General features: G+C 56.6%; 3 protein-coding genes across 5 annotated transcripts; 1 reads left to right on the forward strand and 2 right to left on the reverse strand.

Annotated features, from left to right (window-relative positions):
- Positions 1-591: 591 nt before the first annotated feature.
- On the forward strand, positions 592-10,008 carry PRICKLE3 (prickle planar cell polarity protein 3). Of its 3 annotated transcripts, none has more exons than XM_059386326.1 (9): positions 592-722; positions 1,904-1,989; positions 2,813-2,996; positions 4,951-5,064; positions 5,391-5,528; positions 6,654-6,857; positions 6,970-7,156; positions 7,939-8,235; positions 8,794-10,008. In XM_059386326.1, exons 1-9 carry the CDS (start codon positions 681-683, stop codon positions 9,390-9,392), a joined length of 1,851 nt encoding a protein of 616 aa, XP_059242309.1. In that variant the 5' UTR covers positions 592-680; the 3' UTR covers positions 9,393-10,008. The 3 variants fall into 3 exon arrangements, with proteins under 3 accessions (XP_059242309.1, XP_059242311.1, XP_059242310.1); XM_059386328.1 differs by lacking the exon at positions 8,794-10,008 and adding an exon at positions 7,600-7,748 and having other exon boundaries at positions 7,939-8,144; XM_059386327.1 differs by lacking the exon at positions 4,951-5,064.
- Positions 9,603-12,575, reverse strand: PLP2 (proteolipid protein 2). The gene is made up of 5 exons (XM_059386329.1): positions 12,316-12,575; positions 11,050-11,202; positions 10,857-10,952; positions 10,227-10,317; positions 9,603-10,036 (listed from the first exon to the last, which is right to left on the reverse strand). Exons 1-5 carry the CDS (start codon positions 12,409-12,411, stop codon positions 10,014-10,016), a joined length of 459 nt encoding a protein of 152 aa, XP_059242312.1. The 5' UTR covers positions 12,412-12,575; the 3' UTR covers positions 9,603-10,013.
- Positions 12,576-15,441: 2,866 nt separating this feature from the next.
- MAGIX (MAGI family member, X-linked) lies at positions 15,442-18,452 on the reverse strand (the record flags this gene model as incomplete). Its single annotated transcript, XM_059385258.1, has 5 exons — positions 15,442-16,114; positions 16,867-17,038; positions 17,149-17,385; positions 17,462-17,544; positions 18,293-18,452. Coding segments are annotated over 5 exons (951 nt in total), but the record flags the coding sequence as incomplete, so codon positions are not given.
- Positions 18,453-18,589: the final 137 nt, after the last annotated feature.

The following is an 18,589-nucleotide window of genomic DNA, read 5'->3' on the forward strand; positions in this document are numbered from 1 at the left end:
AAGGGAAGGGAGCAGGAGGTGAGGCCTCGGAATCTGTCCAGTGACTTTCACATCTTTCCCCCATAAATCTCAAATAGTCCTGGCTCTGATAAGGCCTGGGAGTGGAGGCTGTGGGGGTATATGAGAGCCAGCTCTCTGATGGTGGCGAGGGAGCACCAGCTGGGACTGCGATGGGCTTGGGGATCATTGTTGCAGCATTCATCCGGGGGAAAGAGACCCTCAGAATATCACCAGTGGGGAGGAGCACCAAAAGGTTGCTTTAACCCCTCCCCTCCTCCCAATGAACTTCCAAGATAAACGGACACGAAATGCCAACACAAATACCCTAGCTCACCACTTCCAAGTCCCCCCTCCTCCGCTGCAGAGCCCTCAAGCCCTAGACTATTCCGTGGGAGGCCCTGTGGGCCATGCCTTCTGAGGCCTGGCTTGGGTCCAGGGCAAGAAGGCTGGGGAGCTCTCCCATATGGCGCTCCTGGGCTGCCTGCCCCTCACCTCTAGGCAGGGGGCGCCTTGGCCCAGGAGTGAGCACAGGGCCAGGGGCGGACCGTGCGGGGCGCGCTCCTCCCACGCCGGTGTCAGATTTACGGAACAGAGCTCCCAGGCCGGACGCGCGGTGGCCTGACGGCCGTGAGGATTCCATCGGCCTGACCCTGCCCGGCTTGACCCTGCCCGGGCGCGCCATGTTCGCGCGTGGGTCCCGGAGGCGCCGCTCCGGGCGCGCGGTGAGCGAGACTTGGGGCAGCGGTGGGAGTCAGGGATAAACTGAGGCCCGGGAGCAGGGAATTGGGATAACGAGGAGGCGCTCCATCGAGGGTCTGGGAATCCCCAACCCCAGATTCCCAGAACGGACGGGCTGGGGCTGCTGGAAGTGTGCGGATTGAGGAAGGCGCAGGTCTGATGGCACCTGTTCCCTACTCACCTCTCTGCATACTTCTATCAGCACCCCAGGGACCTGGTGGGCTCCCTTCTCGTGTGAATTCTGGGAAGGGATTCTGAGGGCCAACAGACTGGATCCTGGGGTCCTGGACTGAACGAGGACCTCCTGAATTTCTGAGGAAAGGGACTTCCCCTGTACTTTGACAGAAGGCGATCTTAGGTGTGAGGTCACACTGCTGGGGTGCCTGAATATTAAGGGTCCAGGGATTAGGATGTGGGGGAAGAGGGCTTCCAGGCTTCTACTTGAGCCAGGAGCTTTCTGACTTCCTAGATAGCAGTGTTGCTTTTCTTTTGGAGGGGGTCTTTAGGTGGGGTCTGGGTTTGGTGGTCCAGAGGAGTGAATAGCCCTAGGATGTGAAGGGTGAAGACCAAGGCTTCTTGGGGTGGGGGTTATTCAATGGATCAGAGGCCTCCTGAGATCCTGAAGGAGGGTCTCCAGTTCCTTGGGTATGAAAGGGGGAAGCCAGGATTTAGGGGAGAGCTGTTGAGATTCAGAAAAGAGGGGAAGGTTTATTGTAGAGATCCCGAGTAAGGATGGGGCCGCAGACTCCTACCCTGTGGAACCGGAGTCCTGCTGGCCTCCTGGGCAGAGAAGGGGCCAAGGTGAGGCCTGAGAGGAGACACCCAGATTAGGGACTCTGTGCTCAGGTGGGGAGAGTATTCCGAGTTCGGGAGAGGTATGTGAGGTCTGAAGAAGTCAGAGGCAGTTGGGAGGTATCCAAGGCTGGGTGAGGGGGAAGGGAATTCCCTGAAAAGGGGGTTTACGGGGAGGTGGTCTCAGCTGCTCCGCCTTTACCTCAGTCGTGCCCTCCTCCCCCGCGCTGCGGGCGCTGTCCCAGCCTGCCCAGCGCTGCCCTGGTGGGACAGGCCTCAGCGTGCGGTCGCGGGAGTGGAGAGGCGGGCGTTGACTTCTCTCTCCCCGCCCCCGCGCCTCGCTGGGTCCCGCGTCTGTCCCCATTCACTTCAGCCTCCAGAGGCGGAGGACCCAGACCGCGGCCAGCCCTGCAACTCCTGCAGGGAGCAGTGCCCCGGCTTCCTACTGCATGGATGGAGGTAGGTGACCATGAAGCGCCTCGCCCTTTGTCAGGGCCCCGCCGTCAGGGGAAACCCCTAGAAGCTTCGGCCACACCCCTAGGCTTGAGCCGGGTCCATCAGAGCAACTCAGCTGGGGTGGAGCCTCACACTCAGCTTCAGGGCCCCGCCCCCTGACTCGTTCCCAATTGTCCTGTTCCCAGGAAAGCTCCACCCGCTCCATAGCCCCGCCCTCAGATGGTTATCACACGCCAGAGTCCCATCCCTAGGGACATCCTCAGTCCCAAGGCGCTGAGCATCGTCTACTGACATCCAGCGCCTCTCAGGCTCAAAATTCCTCTCGTGGACCCAGTGTCCTGTCCTCCCCCTGGAGCCCTGTACCCCAAACATCTCAAAATACCCCAGAGTCCACAGCTGGCACATCTACAGGCTCGGAGCCCCCACCCGCCCACAAGTTCAGAGCCTCAGCACAGGCCAGAGCCCGCCTCTAGGGAAAGTTCCCCCACAACCTCCAAAGCCAGTCCCGAGGAGAAACCCCCCTGAATTTAAAGCTCCAATCTCAGACTCAGAGCCCCGCCCCTATTCAGGCCCACTGCCAGGAAAGTCTGACCTGAGTCCCAGAGATAAAAGTCATAGGCGGGCCTGCAGACCCTACAGCCCTGCCTCCAGCTCCCAGCCTTGCCCTCCTCTCGGGTCTCACCCACGGCAGCCCCTCCCCCAGGCCCAGAAGTCCTTGGGTGGTGCTGATCTGTCTGTCCCAGCCCCTTAGTTGGACCTTCATGGGCTGCTCAGGGGTCCAAGGGAGCCACCCCTTAATCACTGACCTCCATCCCCGTCCCCTCAGAAAGATCTGTCAGCACTGCAAATGCCCGAGGGAGGAGCACGCGGTGCACACGGTGCCTGTGGACCTGGAGCGCATCATGTGTCGGCTAATCTCAGACTTCCAGCGCCACTCCATCTCCGATGATGATTCAGGCTGTGCCTCAGAGGAGTATGCCTGGGTGCCCCCTGGTCTCAAGCCAGAGCAGGTGACCAGAGGCCGCCACCCACTCTTCTTCTCCAGTAGATGCTTACACGCACACGCACACACAGCACACACATACACACACTCAGGTAGAATCCTATTTCTGGGACAACATGAGACCATGTGAATCCTTCTGACCCCCCTGCAATCTCACAGTGATCATTCCCCCACAATTCTTGGTGAATACTGAATGATCACTGAGCAGGTTGGTCGGGGCCTGTTCACCTCACTCCTATTCTACCCCTTGACTCAGGTCTCATGCCAGCGCTTTGTTCTCAACATTTCCATTAATGGATTCGCTCAACAAATAGTTATTGAGCACCTACTGCATGTCACACTTTGTTCTGGGCACTGGGGCCACAGCAGTGGATAAGACATACACAAAATATGTCTGCCCACATGGAGCTTAGAGTCTTAAAGTGAGCACCAGCCAGTAAACACACCTGGAAAAATATGTCAGATAGTTTTAAGGGCTATGGAATTAAAAAAAAAAAAAGGCAGGGAAGAAGTGAAGGAGAGAAATCTTAGAATTGTAAATAGGGTGCCCGGGTCAGCCTCTATGAAAATATGATGTTTGGGCTTCCTGAAGGAGGTAAAGAAGTGCCATGCATATATCCATGGTTAGAGCTATCCAGGCAAGAGGAATAGCCAAGCAAAGGCCCTGAGGCAGGAGTGTGCTCGGCCGTGTGGGGAACGGTGAGGAGACCATTAACATTGTGGCTAGAGCAGAGTGAGTGACTGGGAGAGGGAGTGGAAGTGAGGACAGAGGTGGGGAGGGAGACATGGGGAAGACTTTGACCTCTATTCTGAATGAAGAAGAAGCCACAAGAGGGTTGTGACCGGAGAAGGGATGTGGTTTGCTTTCAGATTAAACAGGCTCCCCCTCTGGCTACTGTGAGGAAAATAGGCTATAGGTATGAGGGTCGAGGCAGGGGGACCATGACTAATAACCATGTTGGCAGTGGAAGTAGTGAGTGGTGGTCAGATTCTGGATACATTTTGAAAGCAGAACTAAGAGGATTTGCTTGTGGGTGTGTGAGAGAGAGGAGTCAAAGATGACCTCAAGGAGGGATGGATTAACTGACAGGGGACAGGCCAAGGCAGAGCATAAGTTCGGTTTTGGCCATCTGGAGTTCTGAGATGCCCATCAGAGATGTGAGTGGCCATGTGGCCTGGCACTCAAGGGAGGTATCACAGGGCTGGAGGTATGGATTTGTGAAGCATGAGCCATGAAGTGGTATTTATAACCATGAGTTTGGATGTGATTCCCCAGGGAGCGAATGTAGAGAGAGGCAAAGGAACCATGGATGAGCCTGAAGCTCCTCCCACATTTGGGGGTCGGTTACTTGAAGAAGAACCAAAAAGGGGATAGAGAAGGAATAGCCAATAAGGTAGGAGGAAACTGAGGAAAGTGTTCTGGAAGCCAAGGGAACAAAGCATTTCCAGGAAAAGGGAGTGATAAGCTGTGTTCAGTGCTACTTATGGGTCTGGCTGGATGAGGACTGAGACCCGAAAAAGGATTCTGAAGGTGTGGACATCGTCAATGACTGGGACAGGAACAGCTTTGAGGAGCAGCAGGGACGGAAGGGGCAGGGAAGCCTGACTGGAGTTGGGTCTGGAGACAATGGGAGAGGAAGTGGAGGGGGTGAGTGCCCACAGCTCTTTTGAGGAACTCTGCTGTAAAAGAAAAAATGGGAGATAGCAGCTGGAGAGAAACGTGGGGTCAAGGCCTGAAGGAACTCATGGCATGTGTGGGAGGTGATGGAAATGATCTGTAGGAAGGAAAGGTGGAGAGTGTCAGTAGACAGTCCCTTCCGATTACTTTAATTTATAAAGTTTATAACCATGAGTTTGGATGTGATTCCAAGAAGTAGGGAGAAGTAGGGGCCCACCATCCCGCTGCATCCTAGCTCACCGCTAGTCTCAATTGTTCTCTCCCGTCCCCCACATCCTCCCAGGTATACCAATTTTTCAGCTGCCTCCCAGAGGATAAGGTTCCCTACGTCAACAGTCCTGGGGAAAAATACAGGATCAAGCAGCTGCTGCACCAGCTGCCCCCACACGACAGTGAGGTGAGGAGTGAGAAGACAGGAAGGCCATGCCAGGTAGTGAGGGGGCAGGGCGCAACCAGGGCAAATGCTAAGCAGCTGGAAAGAAACACAAAGGGTCAGGGGAGGAAAGGGAAGCCCATCCAATGTGAAAGGTGTACACAGGCAGGGACAGGTGGGCCATTCCTTGGCCAAACCACAGCTGAGCCCTGGGAGAGGAGGTAGAGGGTGGAGATGTCGGGCAGGAAGCACCCAGCTGGACCAAAGCCTACAGGTGAACTGAGTGTGGATAAATTCTGGAAGGGGGGGGAAGCATGGTGGGAGGAGCCTGGAAGACCCTCCCACCCCAGGCACAGTACTGCACTGCACTGGAGGAGGAGGAGAAGAAAGAGCTCAGAGCCTTCAGCCAGCAGCGGAAGCGGGAGAACCTGGGCCGTGGCACCGTGCGCATCTTCCCCGTGACCATCACTGGGGCCATCTGTGAGGAGGTGAGCCAGGCTGGGCCCCAGTGGGTGAGAGCAGTGCCTTTGCTCCAGGCCCTGGGAAGAGATGAAGCCTGCAGCTTCAGTCCTAGGGGTCTGTCTCTCATGTCCCCTCTGGTGGATGGGGTCCTTTCCTCACATCCCACCATTAGGCAGGGACCATGCCTTAAGGCCTCCCTGGCCAGCAAGATCTGTCTGCAGGGCCCCCTGATGGACAGGGCTTGTTCCCTCTCAGCTCAAGGTTGACTGTGGTCTGTCTCTAAGGAGGCCCTAGTGGACCTTCTCTATTAGTTCCCTCTTCACAGTGGATGTGAGGAGTGGGCTGTCTCTCTGGTCCTCTTGTGTTTAAGACATGTCCTTAAGAACTGAGCCACAGGGCGCCTGGGTGGCTCAGTGGGTTAAGCCGCTGCCTTCGGCTCAGGTCATGATCTCAGGGTCCTGGGATCGAGTCCCGCATCGGGCTTTCTGCTCAGCAGGGAGCCTGCTTCCCTCTCTCTCTCTCTCTCTCTCTGCCTGCTTCTCCATCTACTTGTGATTTCTCTCTGTCAAATAAATAAATAAAATCTTTAAAAAAAAATAAAAAAAAATAAAAAAAAAAAAGAACTGAGCCACAGTGGTCTGGCCTGTCTATAGGGCCCAGTGGCAGGTAGAATTTGTCTTCAAGGCCCCTCCTGGCAGATGGAGCCTGACCCTAGATCCTCCTTTGAGGTTCTGAGGTGAGGTTTGTTGCTAAGGTTCCCCCACTGGGCCTGGCCTAACTCTCTCTCTCTCTCTCTCTTTAAGATTTTATTTATTTGAGAGAGTGACAACTAGAGAGAGAGATAATCGGGTTCCCCGCTGGGTAGGGAGCCCAGTATGGAACTCCATCCCCGGCCCACCTGAGATCATGACCTGATTTGAAGCCAGATGCTTAACCAATTGAGCCACCTAGGCGCCCCCTGGCCTGTCTCTTTGATTTCCCCAGCTCCCTAAGGACAAGACTTGCCTTTAAGGCCACCCACAATTAGAAGGGCCAGTCTCTGTGGGTTAGGATCACAGAAGTTGGCCAGGGGCAGGCCCAAGTGTGACAGGCCTCGGCAGACCCCCATCTGGTTTGACTGTCAGTGGCAGCGTCTCTCTGTCATCTGGCAGTGCGGGAAGCAGATCGGAGGTGGCGACATCGCTGTGTTTGCCAGCCGAGCAGGCCTGGGTGCCTGCTGGCACCCACAGTGTTTCGTGTGCTCCACGTGCCGCGAGCTGCTGGTGGACCTCATCTACTTCTACCATGCCGGCAAAGTCTACTGCGGCCGCCACCACGCAGAGCGCCTGCGCCCACGTTGCCAAGCCTGTGACGAGGTTCATGCCTGTCCACCCCGGGGTGGGAGTGGAGGGTGAGCGGGGCCAGGGGAAAGCCCTTCTGATGGCCAAGGTGGCCCGTGTCCCTCTCCCCCCTTCCTTCCCCCCTCAGATCATCTTCTCCCCTGAGTGCACCGAGGCCGAGGGCCGGCACTGGCACATGGGGCACTTCTGCTGCTTCGAGTGCGAAGCATCGCTGGGAGGGCAGCGCTACGTCATGCGTCAGAGCCGCCCCCACTGCTGCGCCTGCTACGAGGCCCGCCACGCTGAGTACTGTGATGGCTGTGGGGAGCACATTGGTGGGTGAATAGGAAAAGGGACGGGGCAACACATGGAAAGCCTGGCCGTAGCACCACCCCACCAGGATCCTCCGTTATAGTCCATACTTGCGGTCTAGTGCCCGCATATAGCCCTCCACCCTTTACTGCAAGTCCCTCACCAGCATCCCCCATCATGCTGGACTTATGAAACCCTACCTGTGTGACCCTAGGCACCACTGCCTATCTATGCCCATTTCCAGGGTTCCCCCTAATTCCCAGCTCCCCTAGCCCCCTGTGGTCACCCTCTTACTCCCTAGGTGGAGGCCCAACTCTCCTAGACTCTCCATAGTCTCTAAAACTCCTCCATCAGCTAGGTACAGTCAGTCCTACCTCCTGAGCCACACTCTGCCCTCTAAGACCCACTCCTTTCCCACCAAGGCCCCGCCCTACCTTCTAAGCCCTGCCCCTCAACTTTCCTTCAGGTCCACCTTTTACACTCCATCCACCTGACCCACATCTCAAGAGTCCAATGCCCACCCCCAGTCTGGGAGGGGGCACCCTGGGAAAGAAAGAGAAGGAGAAGAGGAGACATCAGCTGGTTTCACAGAGAGAAAGAATGAAGAAACTTAGAGTGAAGCCCAAACCTCAGTTTCCCTTCTTCCTCCAGAAAAGAGCCCCATTCTGGAGAGTTGGGAGGGAGGGTGTCTTGGGGTGCCCTGCCTCAGATTCCCTGCCTCTTCCCAAGATGGGCCCCATTCAGGACAGGCAAGGGCTATGCCTGCTGGCTCTGCCTCAGTTTTCCCCCTCTTCCATCCCCGCAGGCCTGGACCAGGGTCAGATGGCTTATGAGGGCCAGCACTGGCATGCCTCAGACCGCTGCTTCTGCTGTAGTCGCTGCGGGCGAGCTCTCCTGGGCCGCCCCTTCCTGCCACGCCGTGGCCTGATCTTCTGCTCGAGAGCCTGCAGCCTGGGGTCTGAGCCCACACCTTCCGGGACGGGCCGCCGGAGCTGGAGCGCGGGCACGGTCTCCACACCTCTCGCAGCATCCACAGCCTCTTTCTCCACTGCGGAGGCGTCCGAGACCACGAGCAAAGGGACCAGCACGGAGCCGGAGCCCGGTGAGCTAACCCTGGAGGCACGCCTAGCCTCTCCGAGTCCCCGCCCCCACCTCAAGCCGGACACCTCCCCTTGGCTGCCCAGACCCTTCTCAGGCAGCATCCCTGGCCTCGCCCCCACCTCCGTCCAGGCTGCATCCCCAAACCATGCTAGGACTAGTCTCCAGCCCACACTACCCCTTGTGAACCCTGGCTCCGCCCCTCTGTTACAAGGCCCGTCCCCTAGCCTCAACTTGTTCCCTCTTGAACCCAAGTTCTTCCTCCTTTCATCCAAACCCCTCACCTTCCTCCCTCCGTGCCCAGGCCCCTCCCCCCATTCTATGGCTAACTTGGTCGACTTTAGTCAATGTCACCCCCCCTTACGTCAGAAGCCACGCTTCTATTCCCTCCACCCAGAGTCTGCTCCAAGCTTCACATTTCCCAAACTCCCCCCACCTCCCTGCCGCCCTCCAACTGCTGCTCCCACTTTCCCAGTCCTGACGGGGTAAGGTGGAGAGAAGTCCCTTCTACCCGCCTCCCCTCAGGGGCCACATAACAGGGAGTTGCTCCCTCTCTTTCTAGTTGCAGGCCCTGAGGAGCCCACCCACTTTCTGAGAGGGGCCCCCCACCGCCACTCTATGCCAGAGCTGGGGCTCCGCAGCCCGCCAGAGCCGCCCCCAGGACTCCCCAGCCAGCCTGATCCGAGCCCAGAAGATGGTGCCTTTGGTCGCCAGAGCACCCCTCGCGTCAGCTTCCGTGATCCTCTGGTGTCTGAAGGAGGTCCTCGGCGGACCCTGAGTGCACCCCCAGCACAACGTCGCAGGCCTCGTAGTCCCCCACCCAGAGGCCCCACCCATCGCCGCCGCCGCCGTCGCCACCACCACCATCATCATCATCACGGCCGCCACTCAGGCAGACATCACCACCACCAGTGTGATTTGGGATCAGGGTCAGACTCAGGATCTTGCTCCAGCTCACCTTCTAGCCCCAGCTCTGAGTCCTCAGAGGAGGACGGCTTCTTCCTAGGGGAACGCATCCCCCTGCCCCCGCATCTTTGCAGGCCTGGCCCTGCTAAGGACAATGCAACTGGAACCCCCAAATCCCCATCTCCACAGCTCCCCAGGAGCTCTCGCCCAGGGATGCCTCGCCAGGCCAGAGACAAGAACTGCATCGTGGCTTGAAGGCAGTGTAGTCCTGGAGGGTTCTGTTCTCCCGTCAGTGGAGATGATCCCATCTCCCAGCCCAAGCCATAAATCCCCTTCCTCCTTCATCTGTTTGTGTTAATGAAGTAATTTAATATTTGCTGTAAAACAGGCCTGGCTTCTTTACCTCCTCGCTCCAGCTGTCCCCTCCCCAATTTTCCCCTTCCTGATGCTTGAGATTTATCCACATTTGACCAAAGGATTAATTTATTCATTATCATATGTTGTAACAATCTGTTTATTTATCCCCCACAGAACCACCCCCCACATAGAGGAGCTTATTTGGTGTGGGTCACAACCTAGGGCCTAGAATCTGAAATCTGGGCCCCCCCCGCCCTCATTTTGTGGCTTCAGTGGGTGCATAGTCCAGGCAGAACAAGTGTCTCCTCCTGGGTGCTGCAGAAGGGAGACAGAGAGGCACACCCATAAAGGTGGCCACACCCAGGAGGGACTGGCAGCTAGGAAGACAGATTCTCCCAATAAAGGCACTTGTACTTCAGTAAGAGGCTGGGAGTTGGCAGGGAGTGTTGTCGGGGCAGGGAGGAGTTACTCGAAGGAAGTGTTATTTGCAGGCTTCAGAGAGAAATGAAGGGAGTTCACCTACACCGGGCCATCTGCAGGGTCTGCAAGTGAGGAAAAGAGAGGAAAGCATTGGCAGGATCCTATGCCCATTTCCAGACAAGGAATACTGAAGCTTACCGTACTCATGGGCTAAAGCCATCAGTATCAATAAGGGGGCATTTATGCCCGTGGGAGACCCCCTTTCCTACTCAAACCCCCAGCAACACTCCCCCCACTAACACACACACTTACCAGTAGGAGCTGCTGTATGTCTTTGCTGCCGCAAGGGGAAGGTGATGTAGGCATCATAGCCAAAGAGGCTTGTGGCAAGTAGGCCCAGTACCTGAGGGTGGGGATGGGCACAAGGGAGGTTGTATTAGGTCCGTCAGCCTACTCAGCCTCTTGCTTCCTTGTATCTACCACCTCCAATGACTGCTCCCATGCAGGGATGGTGACTAAAACCCCAGATCAGGAAGCCAGAGAGCCCCAGGGACAAGCCAGGAGATGGGAACCAACCCCATCCTCCCTCCTCCTAGAACCTCCCAACACAGGGTAACCACACAGTGGCCCCACACGTCAGTGGCACCATGCACATGGCACATTCAAGACAAAGTTCTAGTGGATAGTAGTCTCGTGTGTTGACAAAGGGGCCACCTCTTTGTGCTTTCCACAGAGGTCCCTGTGTTGGACAAGGCATGGCCTTTCGTGGAAAATGATGATCTCCGGAGGACAACCAGAGCATGGTCCAGACCTTCCTGCAGGCTCTGAGGACAAGTGTGACCTGCTAAGGGCCATATACTTTCTCCCAAAAGCAGAAGCAGAACTGGGCCCTGGATTCTCTAACCCCTATCTTTGCCTTGGAGCTGCCTCTGTGGCTTTTACCCCTGCGATGATTTTGGAGTGGTTTCCTCCCTCAACAAGGACAACAATGGAGGTGATCAGGTAGAGGATGGCCGCTATGAGGGTTCGGAAGAAGTCCTGTGAGGCATGGGGAGAAGAGGGGAAGTCAGCATCTTCGGTCCCAGGATCATCCCAACTGCCCCGGGGCTCCTCCCTAGTCCTGCCCCTTTCTCACACTCCAAGGCCAGTTGATGATCTGTATCTTCGTATGCAGGTCGCACATGTAGATGACAAAGAAGATAGCAGCAAGGATCATCTCGACCACCGACAGGGAGGAGTATCCTGGCGTGGAGGCACTGAAGCAGATCAGAATCACCAGGCACAATATCTGGAAGGATGACAGGGGAAAGGGGACAACCCCCCCCCCAACTCCAATCAGCATCCAGGGCTGAGGGGATTTGGCTTAAATTGGAGGTCTCAAACTCCGACGATGCCTACCAGGGCTGGAAAGATGACAAATACTAACAGCTAAACGTTTACTTTGTGCTCACTGTCCCAAAAGTTGTTCTAGAGGCTGTACAAGTAGGAATTTACTTAATCATCATGACAACCCCATAAGCTGGGTACTATTATTAGTAACCTTATTTTATAGATGAGAAAACTGAGGCACTAAGAGGTTAAGTGACTTGCCCCGGGGGCGGGGGCACCTAGGAAGGGATAGAGCTGGGTGCCTCGGTCCCCCGCCTTTTCCCTTACAGCATAGGGGCGGGCTGCAGGGAGTGGTGCTGCCAGGTGTTTGGTGAGCACTGCTGGCGCCAGCTTCAGGGCCTTGACAGGGGCGGGACCTGCGGTTCCCTCGGCAACCCCTTTGGGAAGCGGTGAGAGTGACAACGGAGGGGCAGGACTCTGTTAAAGGCGTCGCACCCCTTTTACAAGTGAATCAAAGTGGCTCCCACTTTCAGGAAGCCAAGGGTGGGAAACCCAGGCTCCCCGAGCGGCCCGAAGAGCTAAGGACATCCTCCCGACCACAGAAGGGCAAGGAAGAACTCGTAAAGGGCGGACCGCCCTACACCGTAGGACCAGGGCTCAGGGCCCCACCCCAACAGGCCCCGCCTCTGGGCGCGCAGCCAGCCCGCCCGCCAGTGCCCAGGCCGCGCCACGCCCTGCCACGAGAGGCCCCCCCCCCCGGCCTCCTAGCCCCCTGGGATCCCTCCGAGGAGCCCACCAATGTGTCCACACGGTCTCCCTCCACAAGGCCCCCCCATAGGCGCTATGGTCCCTTTGCGGCACCCCGTAGCCCAGCAGCTCCTGACCACCTTCTCCAGTCCCCACTGGTTTGCCCCGAGCCCCTGGATTCGGGCCTCCACCACCAACCCACACTCCCGCGCCCCACTGCGGAGCGCCTCCAGACCCGCGCCTGCCTCACCCGGGGCCTCCGGGCTCCTCATGGTCCAGCCACTCCGCCCTGCCTTTGCCCACCCTCCTGTCCCGGGACGCTCACAATCTCAGCAAACAGGAGAATTCCCTTTCGGGTGCGCGAAAAGTTGGTGCAGGCGGCCCAGCAGCCGGGGGCCGAGAGGCGCTCGGAATCCGCCATGGGGTGGGCCGGAGTCCCTAGGGGCGCGGAGTATCTACTCGCTTTCTGGCGGATTTCGGGACGCTGCACACCCTGCCGTCTTGCCCGCCGTCTGGCTGGGAAGGGGGCCCTCGGGGCGAAGGAGGGAGTGAATCACCTCGCAGAGCAGAAGCGGGCGGGGCCGGAGGGGGCCGGGCCAGGTGGCTGCCGCCCCGGAAGCCCCTTTGCCCCGCCTGCCAAGGATACTCCCCGCTGGGTGCGTAACCCCCAGGGCGCCCCACCTCGAGGGGCGCCAGCCTTTGAGGCTTGGCAGTTCGGGGTACCATGTGCGGTAATGGCGGGACCTTTTGCGCTTTCGGAATAGGAATGCTTTCTGTGCTGCCTCAATTCAGAACCTCGGGGATCTGGTTTTGGGGAAGCACATGACTCAGTTTCCTTAGCTGTAAAAATGGCTGAGGCCATGGTTAAACCCAGGCATGTTTCCAGAATTCTGAATATTTCGGATCTTAGAAAGCTGTGTATTTCTTAACACTCTCAGCGAGGTCTGAGGCAGCCCCGTTTTAAAATAATAATAATAATAATAATAATAATAATAATAAACCTTAATATTTATTCAAGTAAAGGTGTGGAAATCGTTCACAATAAGTGGGATAAGCCAGAACTGAAAATTGTCCCTCATTAAGTCAGGTTAGGTTTTGTAACCAAATGGTGCCCAGTACGTGGGAAAGCTATTTCCAGAGCTTTGGGGACTTCAAATTTCGGGTAAAGGATCATGGTTGGTGGAATAAACCCCTTAGCAGTGATGGAAATGAGATTGCACTAGCGCACAGCCTAAGAGAGAATAGGGCTTGGTGAGCATCAAACTGCTCAGTACATGGGGACAGACATTATTAACGGTGTCACAACCCAGAGGCTCTCTGTTCTGCAATCTTAGGGAGGCCCTGGCCCCAAGTGCTGGGCCTCTGTTTCCTGGTTCTCAGAAGAGGGCCACCAGCACAGCCCTAGATGAAGAACAGGGAAGGAGCTCCCGTTTCTTTAGTGCTGGAAGCTTGGCAAGATGAGAGGAAGATTCCTGGGGTCCCAGTTGGGGTGACAAAGCTGATGACATTTGAAGTGTGTTATCCTAAGTGAGCTATTTCTCCTGACTCAGCCTTGATTTCTGCATCTGAGATAGGCATCTGGTCACAGGAATCAGGATCTCCCTGGAGACAGATATGCTGAGGATCACATTCTCTAGACTGAACGTTGGTTTTATTCTCATCCCATTTGAGGGAAGAGTTGTGGCTGGAAGGCCAGGACAGTTAGACCCAAGGGCCTGCCTGCACATACACCCCAACCTGGGGTGCCTCAAAACCAAGAAAGGGGCACCCTACTATCAGCCCGGGCTGCTGAGAGTGGTTGGGTGATAGAAGGAATGAAGCACACTTTTCCCCAGACTGAGTGTGTGCTTTCCAACTTTGTGAGGACATATCTGAGTTTCTAGAACAAAATAAACTCTGCTCCACTTCGGAGCCTTTGCACTTGCTGTTCCCATGGCTGCCAGTGCCCTTCTCCAAGCTCTTCATACATTTATTTGGCTTTTGGTCAATCAGGTCCTAGCTCAAAGGTTGGCTTCAAAGAGACCAGCAGCCCACCATCATTATTTCCACCAACATAACCTTTAGCTGTCTTTATAACTCTGACCTCTCTCTGAAGTTATCTTTAATTTATTCCTTTTCTTTTCTTTTCTTTTTTTTCTTTCTTCTTTCCTTTGCCTTTTCCAACCTAGGTTTACACAAAGTTAGAAATCTTTATGTCTCGTTTCACCAGCATCTCCCCAGTGCCTATACAGTGCAAAGTAAACAACTGGGGCTCAATTATTACTTGATTAAAAGGACAGGCTCGGGAATCCGGCCTTGATTAAATCTCGCTTCAACCTCCTCCCTCAAGCCATTTATACTATCTGGGCCTCACTTCCCTCCCCCATGAAATGGACATATCAGGATTGTTGAGCAGATGTTTAAGTAGATGAAAATAGATACTGCAAGTAGAGCCAGTAGTAGGAATAAGGCTAAGTAAATGGTGGCTGGGGTTACTATTATTAGTCTCCGGGGTGTGACTGTGTTGATAGGACTGAAGCTCCTTCACTTCCCTAGAGCCACACCTCCACTAGGCTCTGAGTCAAGGGTAGCTGGAAGCCCCAGCGCACTACCCCACAATGTCCACAGTGCTGACCGTTGAAGCATTCACCAGCTCCCAGCCTGGCTTTAAGGTCCCCCTCTCTTTCCAGCGTCAGCCTAGAAATTCACATGCCCATCTTTTAATTTGTCTCCCCTCTCCGGTGGGAGTTGCCCATTCCCACCCGACCACAGCTTCCTTCATGGAGGGGGGGGGGGGTCAAGTGCTTGGGGTGTGGTGACAAACGAAGGTAACTAGACAGTTCTTGCCTCGGCCAGCGCTGGCTTTGGGGCTATCCCGGTAGGAGTCCAGCTGGCCACATAAGCCCTGCCTTCAGGGCTCTGCTCCCAGGATGGAGGAAACTCTGGCCTCTTCCAGGACCAGGAACGCCCAGCATGTGGCGTGTGCACACAAGCCTGGCGCTGTTCGTCACCATGTATGGAAGAGGGGGCGCGGCTGAGAGGTTCTAACAGCCTTTTTTTAGCGCAACCCGCTGACTCACACCTTCCTGGCTCCGCCCCAAAGGGGGCTCCAGGGCCCCAGCCCATGTCCTAAGGGTGGCAGTCTGCGTGCCAGCGAGAGCCAGCCAACCAGGCCGGAAGTGAGAGACCACAGGCTCCCGGTGAAGGACGCCACCCTGGTTCTAGCCTTGCTATCAGGCTATCAGGACGATTCCTGATCGGGGCTGTGGGTATTCAGGCGCACTCCCGCTACAACGGCCCACCTCTGCATTCCCTATGCCGGGAGCAAAGATTATCTGTGAGCCCCGCACACCGCCCAAAAAGTGAAATGAATGAACGCGGAGAGAAGCAGGAGCTGGCGAAGAAAAACCGAGTGGGGAGAAAGCACGCCAGGCTGAGGATCGGCACAGGCAGACCCCGCTAGAGACACGGGTGAAACAGCATGAAGTAAGCTTTTTAATCGTTACAAGAAGAGGCCCTGCTTGAAACCAGATCGACCCACCTTCTCCTCTGCGGGGTGAACGCAGGAGCCCCACCCGGCCTACAGCACCCGGCAAATCAAGACTGGGTCGAACCTTTTTATTACCTCCCCCGCTCGAAACCAGAAGCGCAGGGCTGGCCCGTCTGGAGGGCTGTACCACTGACACTGCGAGGGAAGCGCGGGCTGGTCCGCTGCGCAGCCGGAGCGGGGATGGGACGAGACCGAGTGTGCGCTCTCCCAGAGATGCTAGCTAGCGTGCCGTCAGCGGAGCACACTGAATCCAGGTCCGGCAGTACCAAGTGAGCATCGGGCGGTCCCATACGTGCTCAGTGCCTCCGCCTTCCAGCGACCATCTCGAGAGCAAGCTGCGGCGCCCCGGGGATCCCTAGGGCCCGCGAAAGCCGTTCCTCACTCGGCACCAGCCAGGGTCCCGGGGAACCCGGGGTTCGGTCGTTAGGGTCGTCTGTGCGGCGCTGAGGAGGAGGAACCGCAGGACAGTCGGCCAGCGGCTCTGGGCTAGGCTCAGGGCTGCCCCGACGGTGCGGAAGTGGAGAAGCACTGACGGTGTGAGACCTCACCACCTCTGGTCCACCAGGATCTGGGCTGCGATCAGGGGATGGCAGACCTGCGGGTTAGATTGGGGGATAGGATGGGGAATGGAAAACCGAGCCCCCTGGCTGAGGGGGGCCGGCAGACTCCAGGGCCTGCAGGAGACAGGGACCCCTCCTTAGAGAAATCTACCTTTGAAGCCTGGACAAACCATTCAGGAACGTTACCACCCCCTCAAGACTCCCCGCCCTCCAAGGCCTCTTGTCCCAAGACCTCTCCCCAGCTGGATCCAGAACATGCCCCCACAAATACTTCACCACAATCCCAAAGGAAATCAAACCCTGACCTTGACCTCGATATGCTAAACCCCTCCTATCTAGGACCGCAGACTATCCCCTTCCTTAACCCACCTCCCTCAACTCCCAACCGTTTGCATATGGATCCCTCAGCCTTGGAACTAGACCCCCCCCCCCACCCTCCGGATCCCCATCCCATCCTCTCCTTCCTGAGACCCACTCCACCTTTTCATGCGAGAACAACTCTTCCTTCTAAACACCTGCTTTTACCCCAGACCCTTCCCCCCTTCTCCTCTCCTAGTACCTCAAAAACCTCCCCTCTAAAACCTACTTTTATTCCTATTCTGGGACCCTGCTCTTCCCCATCATGGATCGTGCTTTTGAGAATATCATGACACCTCACAGACACTAAACTCTGATTTCCTCCCCATAGATACCACCAACACCTCCCACCCTGGACCCCAGCCTCTCCATGTTGTGAGTCTCTCCATCCCCTCACAGCTCTCTGAACCCTCTCCCTTGGGAAACCCACCATCTCCTTTCTCGGGCCCTCCTGCCCCTTCAGGCTCGCCAGGGTGGCTTTCAAGGGGCCTTCTTAGTACAAGACGGAGACGGGGGCCGCCTGTGCGAATGCGCTCCACCACTTGGGCGTGGGTGAGGCCCCGAGTTGATTCTCCGTTGATGTGGAGCACGAGGTCGCCAGCCTACAAGAGTGCAAGGAGAGGGGTATTGTAGAATGAGCAGATGGGGAGCACCCCAACAAAGGGCGAGGAGTGGGCGAGCACTGTTGAGTGGAGGGCGTCTTATACCTCACCTGCAAGCGACCACAGCGCTGTGCTGGCCCGTTTCTCAGCAGCCCGCGCACCGCCAGAGGAGCATCCCCGGATGAATCTTGGCCTCCGCTTAATGTGAGGCCAAAGCCCGTGGAATCTCGAACCAGTTCCACGCAGAACCGTCCAGAGGTCTGGAGCAGCTTCGAAGCAGAACATGCCTTAGACTGGGTCACTTGTGGCGGTGCAGTACCTGTACCCAAGGTCACTGACCGATGATGCTGGAGTAAAAACACAAGCCTACGTACATTGCCAGTCTCAAAGCGGGTGGCATTCAATAAAAGGGCGAGGTGGTACCTGTGGCCGGTGTTCCACGAAAGTGGGATTAGGCAGCCGACTGTCTGTAACCTCTATGTCTGCAGAATCCAGCACACTAACGGCTGGAAGATGAAAAAGGCAGTAAGAGGGGGACTCCAGGGAAACCACTTAGGACGTGCCCCTGATTTAACGTTCTAGCTTCACCTCATTTCCTTACCTCTAGAATGCAGACTGGCACGCCCACCTATTTAACTGGGCTCAACCCACATGAGTAACTGACCTCAGGTCGACTTCTAAGTAATAATACTGGGCTCTGCTATTTGAATACACCTCTAGACCTTCCTATAGTCCTCCAATAACTCATAGATCCTGTTCCTCATATTACACCCTTAGGCACTCCCTGGGGGGTGCAACTCCAAGACTGTGGACTCCTAAACTTTTCAGGCTCCGCCCCCTAAGTGGCCTATAAATTTCAATCCATTCCTAACATTTCGATCCCTCCCCCTGGCAACTGTAGGCTCCACCTCTGGAGTGGATTTTTTTTTCCAGACCCGCCCCTCAGCCAACTGCCCGCCCCCAAAACTCTTCAGGCCCCACCTCCTCAGAAATACCATACAAAACCCCCCGGACAGAGATAACCATCCAGCCCTGCACCCACAACTAGCCAATGCAACATTAATCTATCAAAATAGCTTTTCCAAGATCACCTCGTGGAGGAATATTCTAGGATAACGCCATGGCTCCGCCCCCTTGAAGGGCCCTCCGAGCCCCGCCCCGCCAACATTGGCCCCACCCAGGGAAGTAACTAGCAATCCCGGGTCCGCCACTACCGAATCCGGCCCCACTCACACCCCGCCCTCCGCAACGCACCAGCCTTGGGGCGCAGACGCAATGTGGCGCCCGTCCTGCGTACCAGCGCCGCTACGTCGGCCGCAGCTCTGGCCGCCAGGGGGCGCGCGTCCAGACGCGCCAGGAGCTGCCGGGCTCTGGGGCCAGACTGCAGGGGAAGGTCCCGGCCTGCGCGGGTGGAAAGAGGAGGTCAGCTCCTGCCCGAGCCTCGGCGAACCACATTGCTCCTCGACGTCGGAAGACCGAAAATGCCCCTCAAGACCTTCGGAAACCCCCGACCACTCCCTCGATAGTTCCGCAGGCCCCTCTCAACTCCCG

Source organism: Mustela nigripes, chromosome X (assembly GCF_022355385.1).
Source record: "Mustela nigripes isolate SB6536 chromosome X, MUSNIG.SB6536, whole genome shotgun sequence".
Classification (NCBI taxonomy): Eukaryota; Metazoa; Chordata; class Mammalia; order Carnivora; family Mustelidae; genus Mustela; species Mustela nigripes.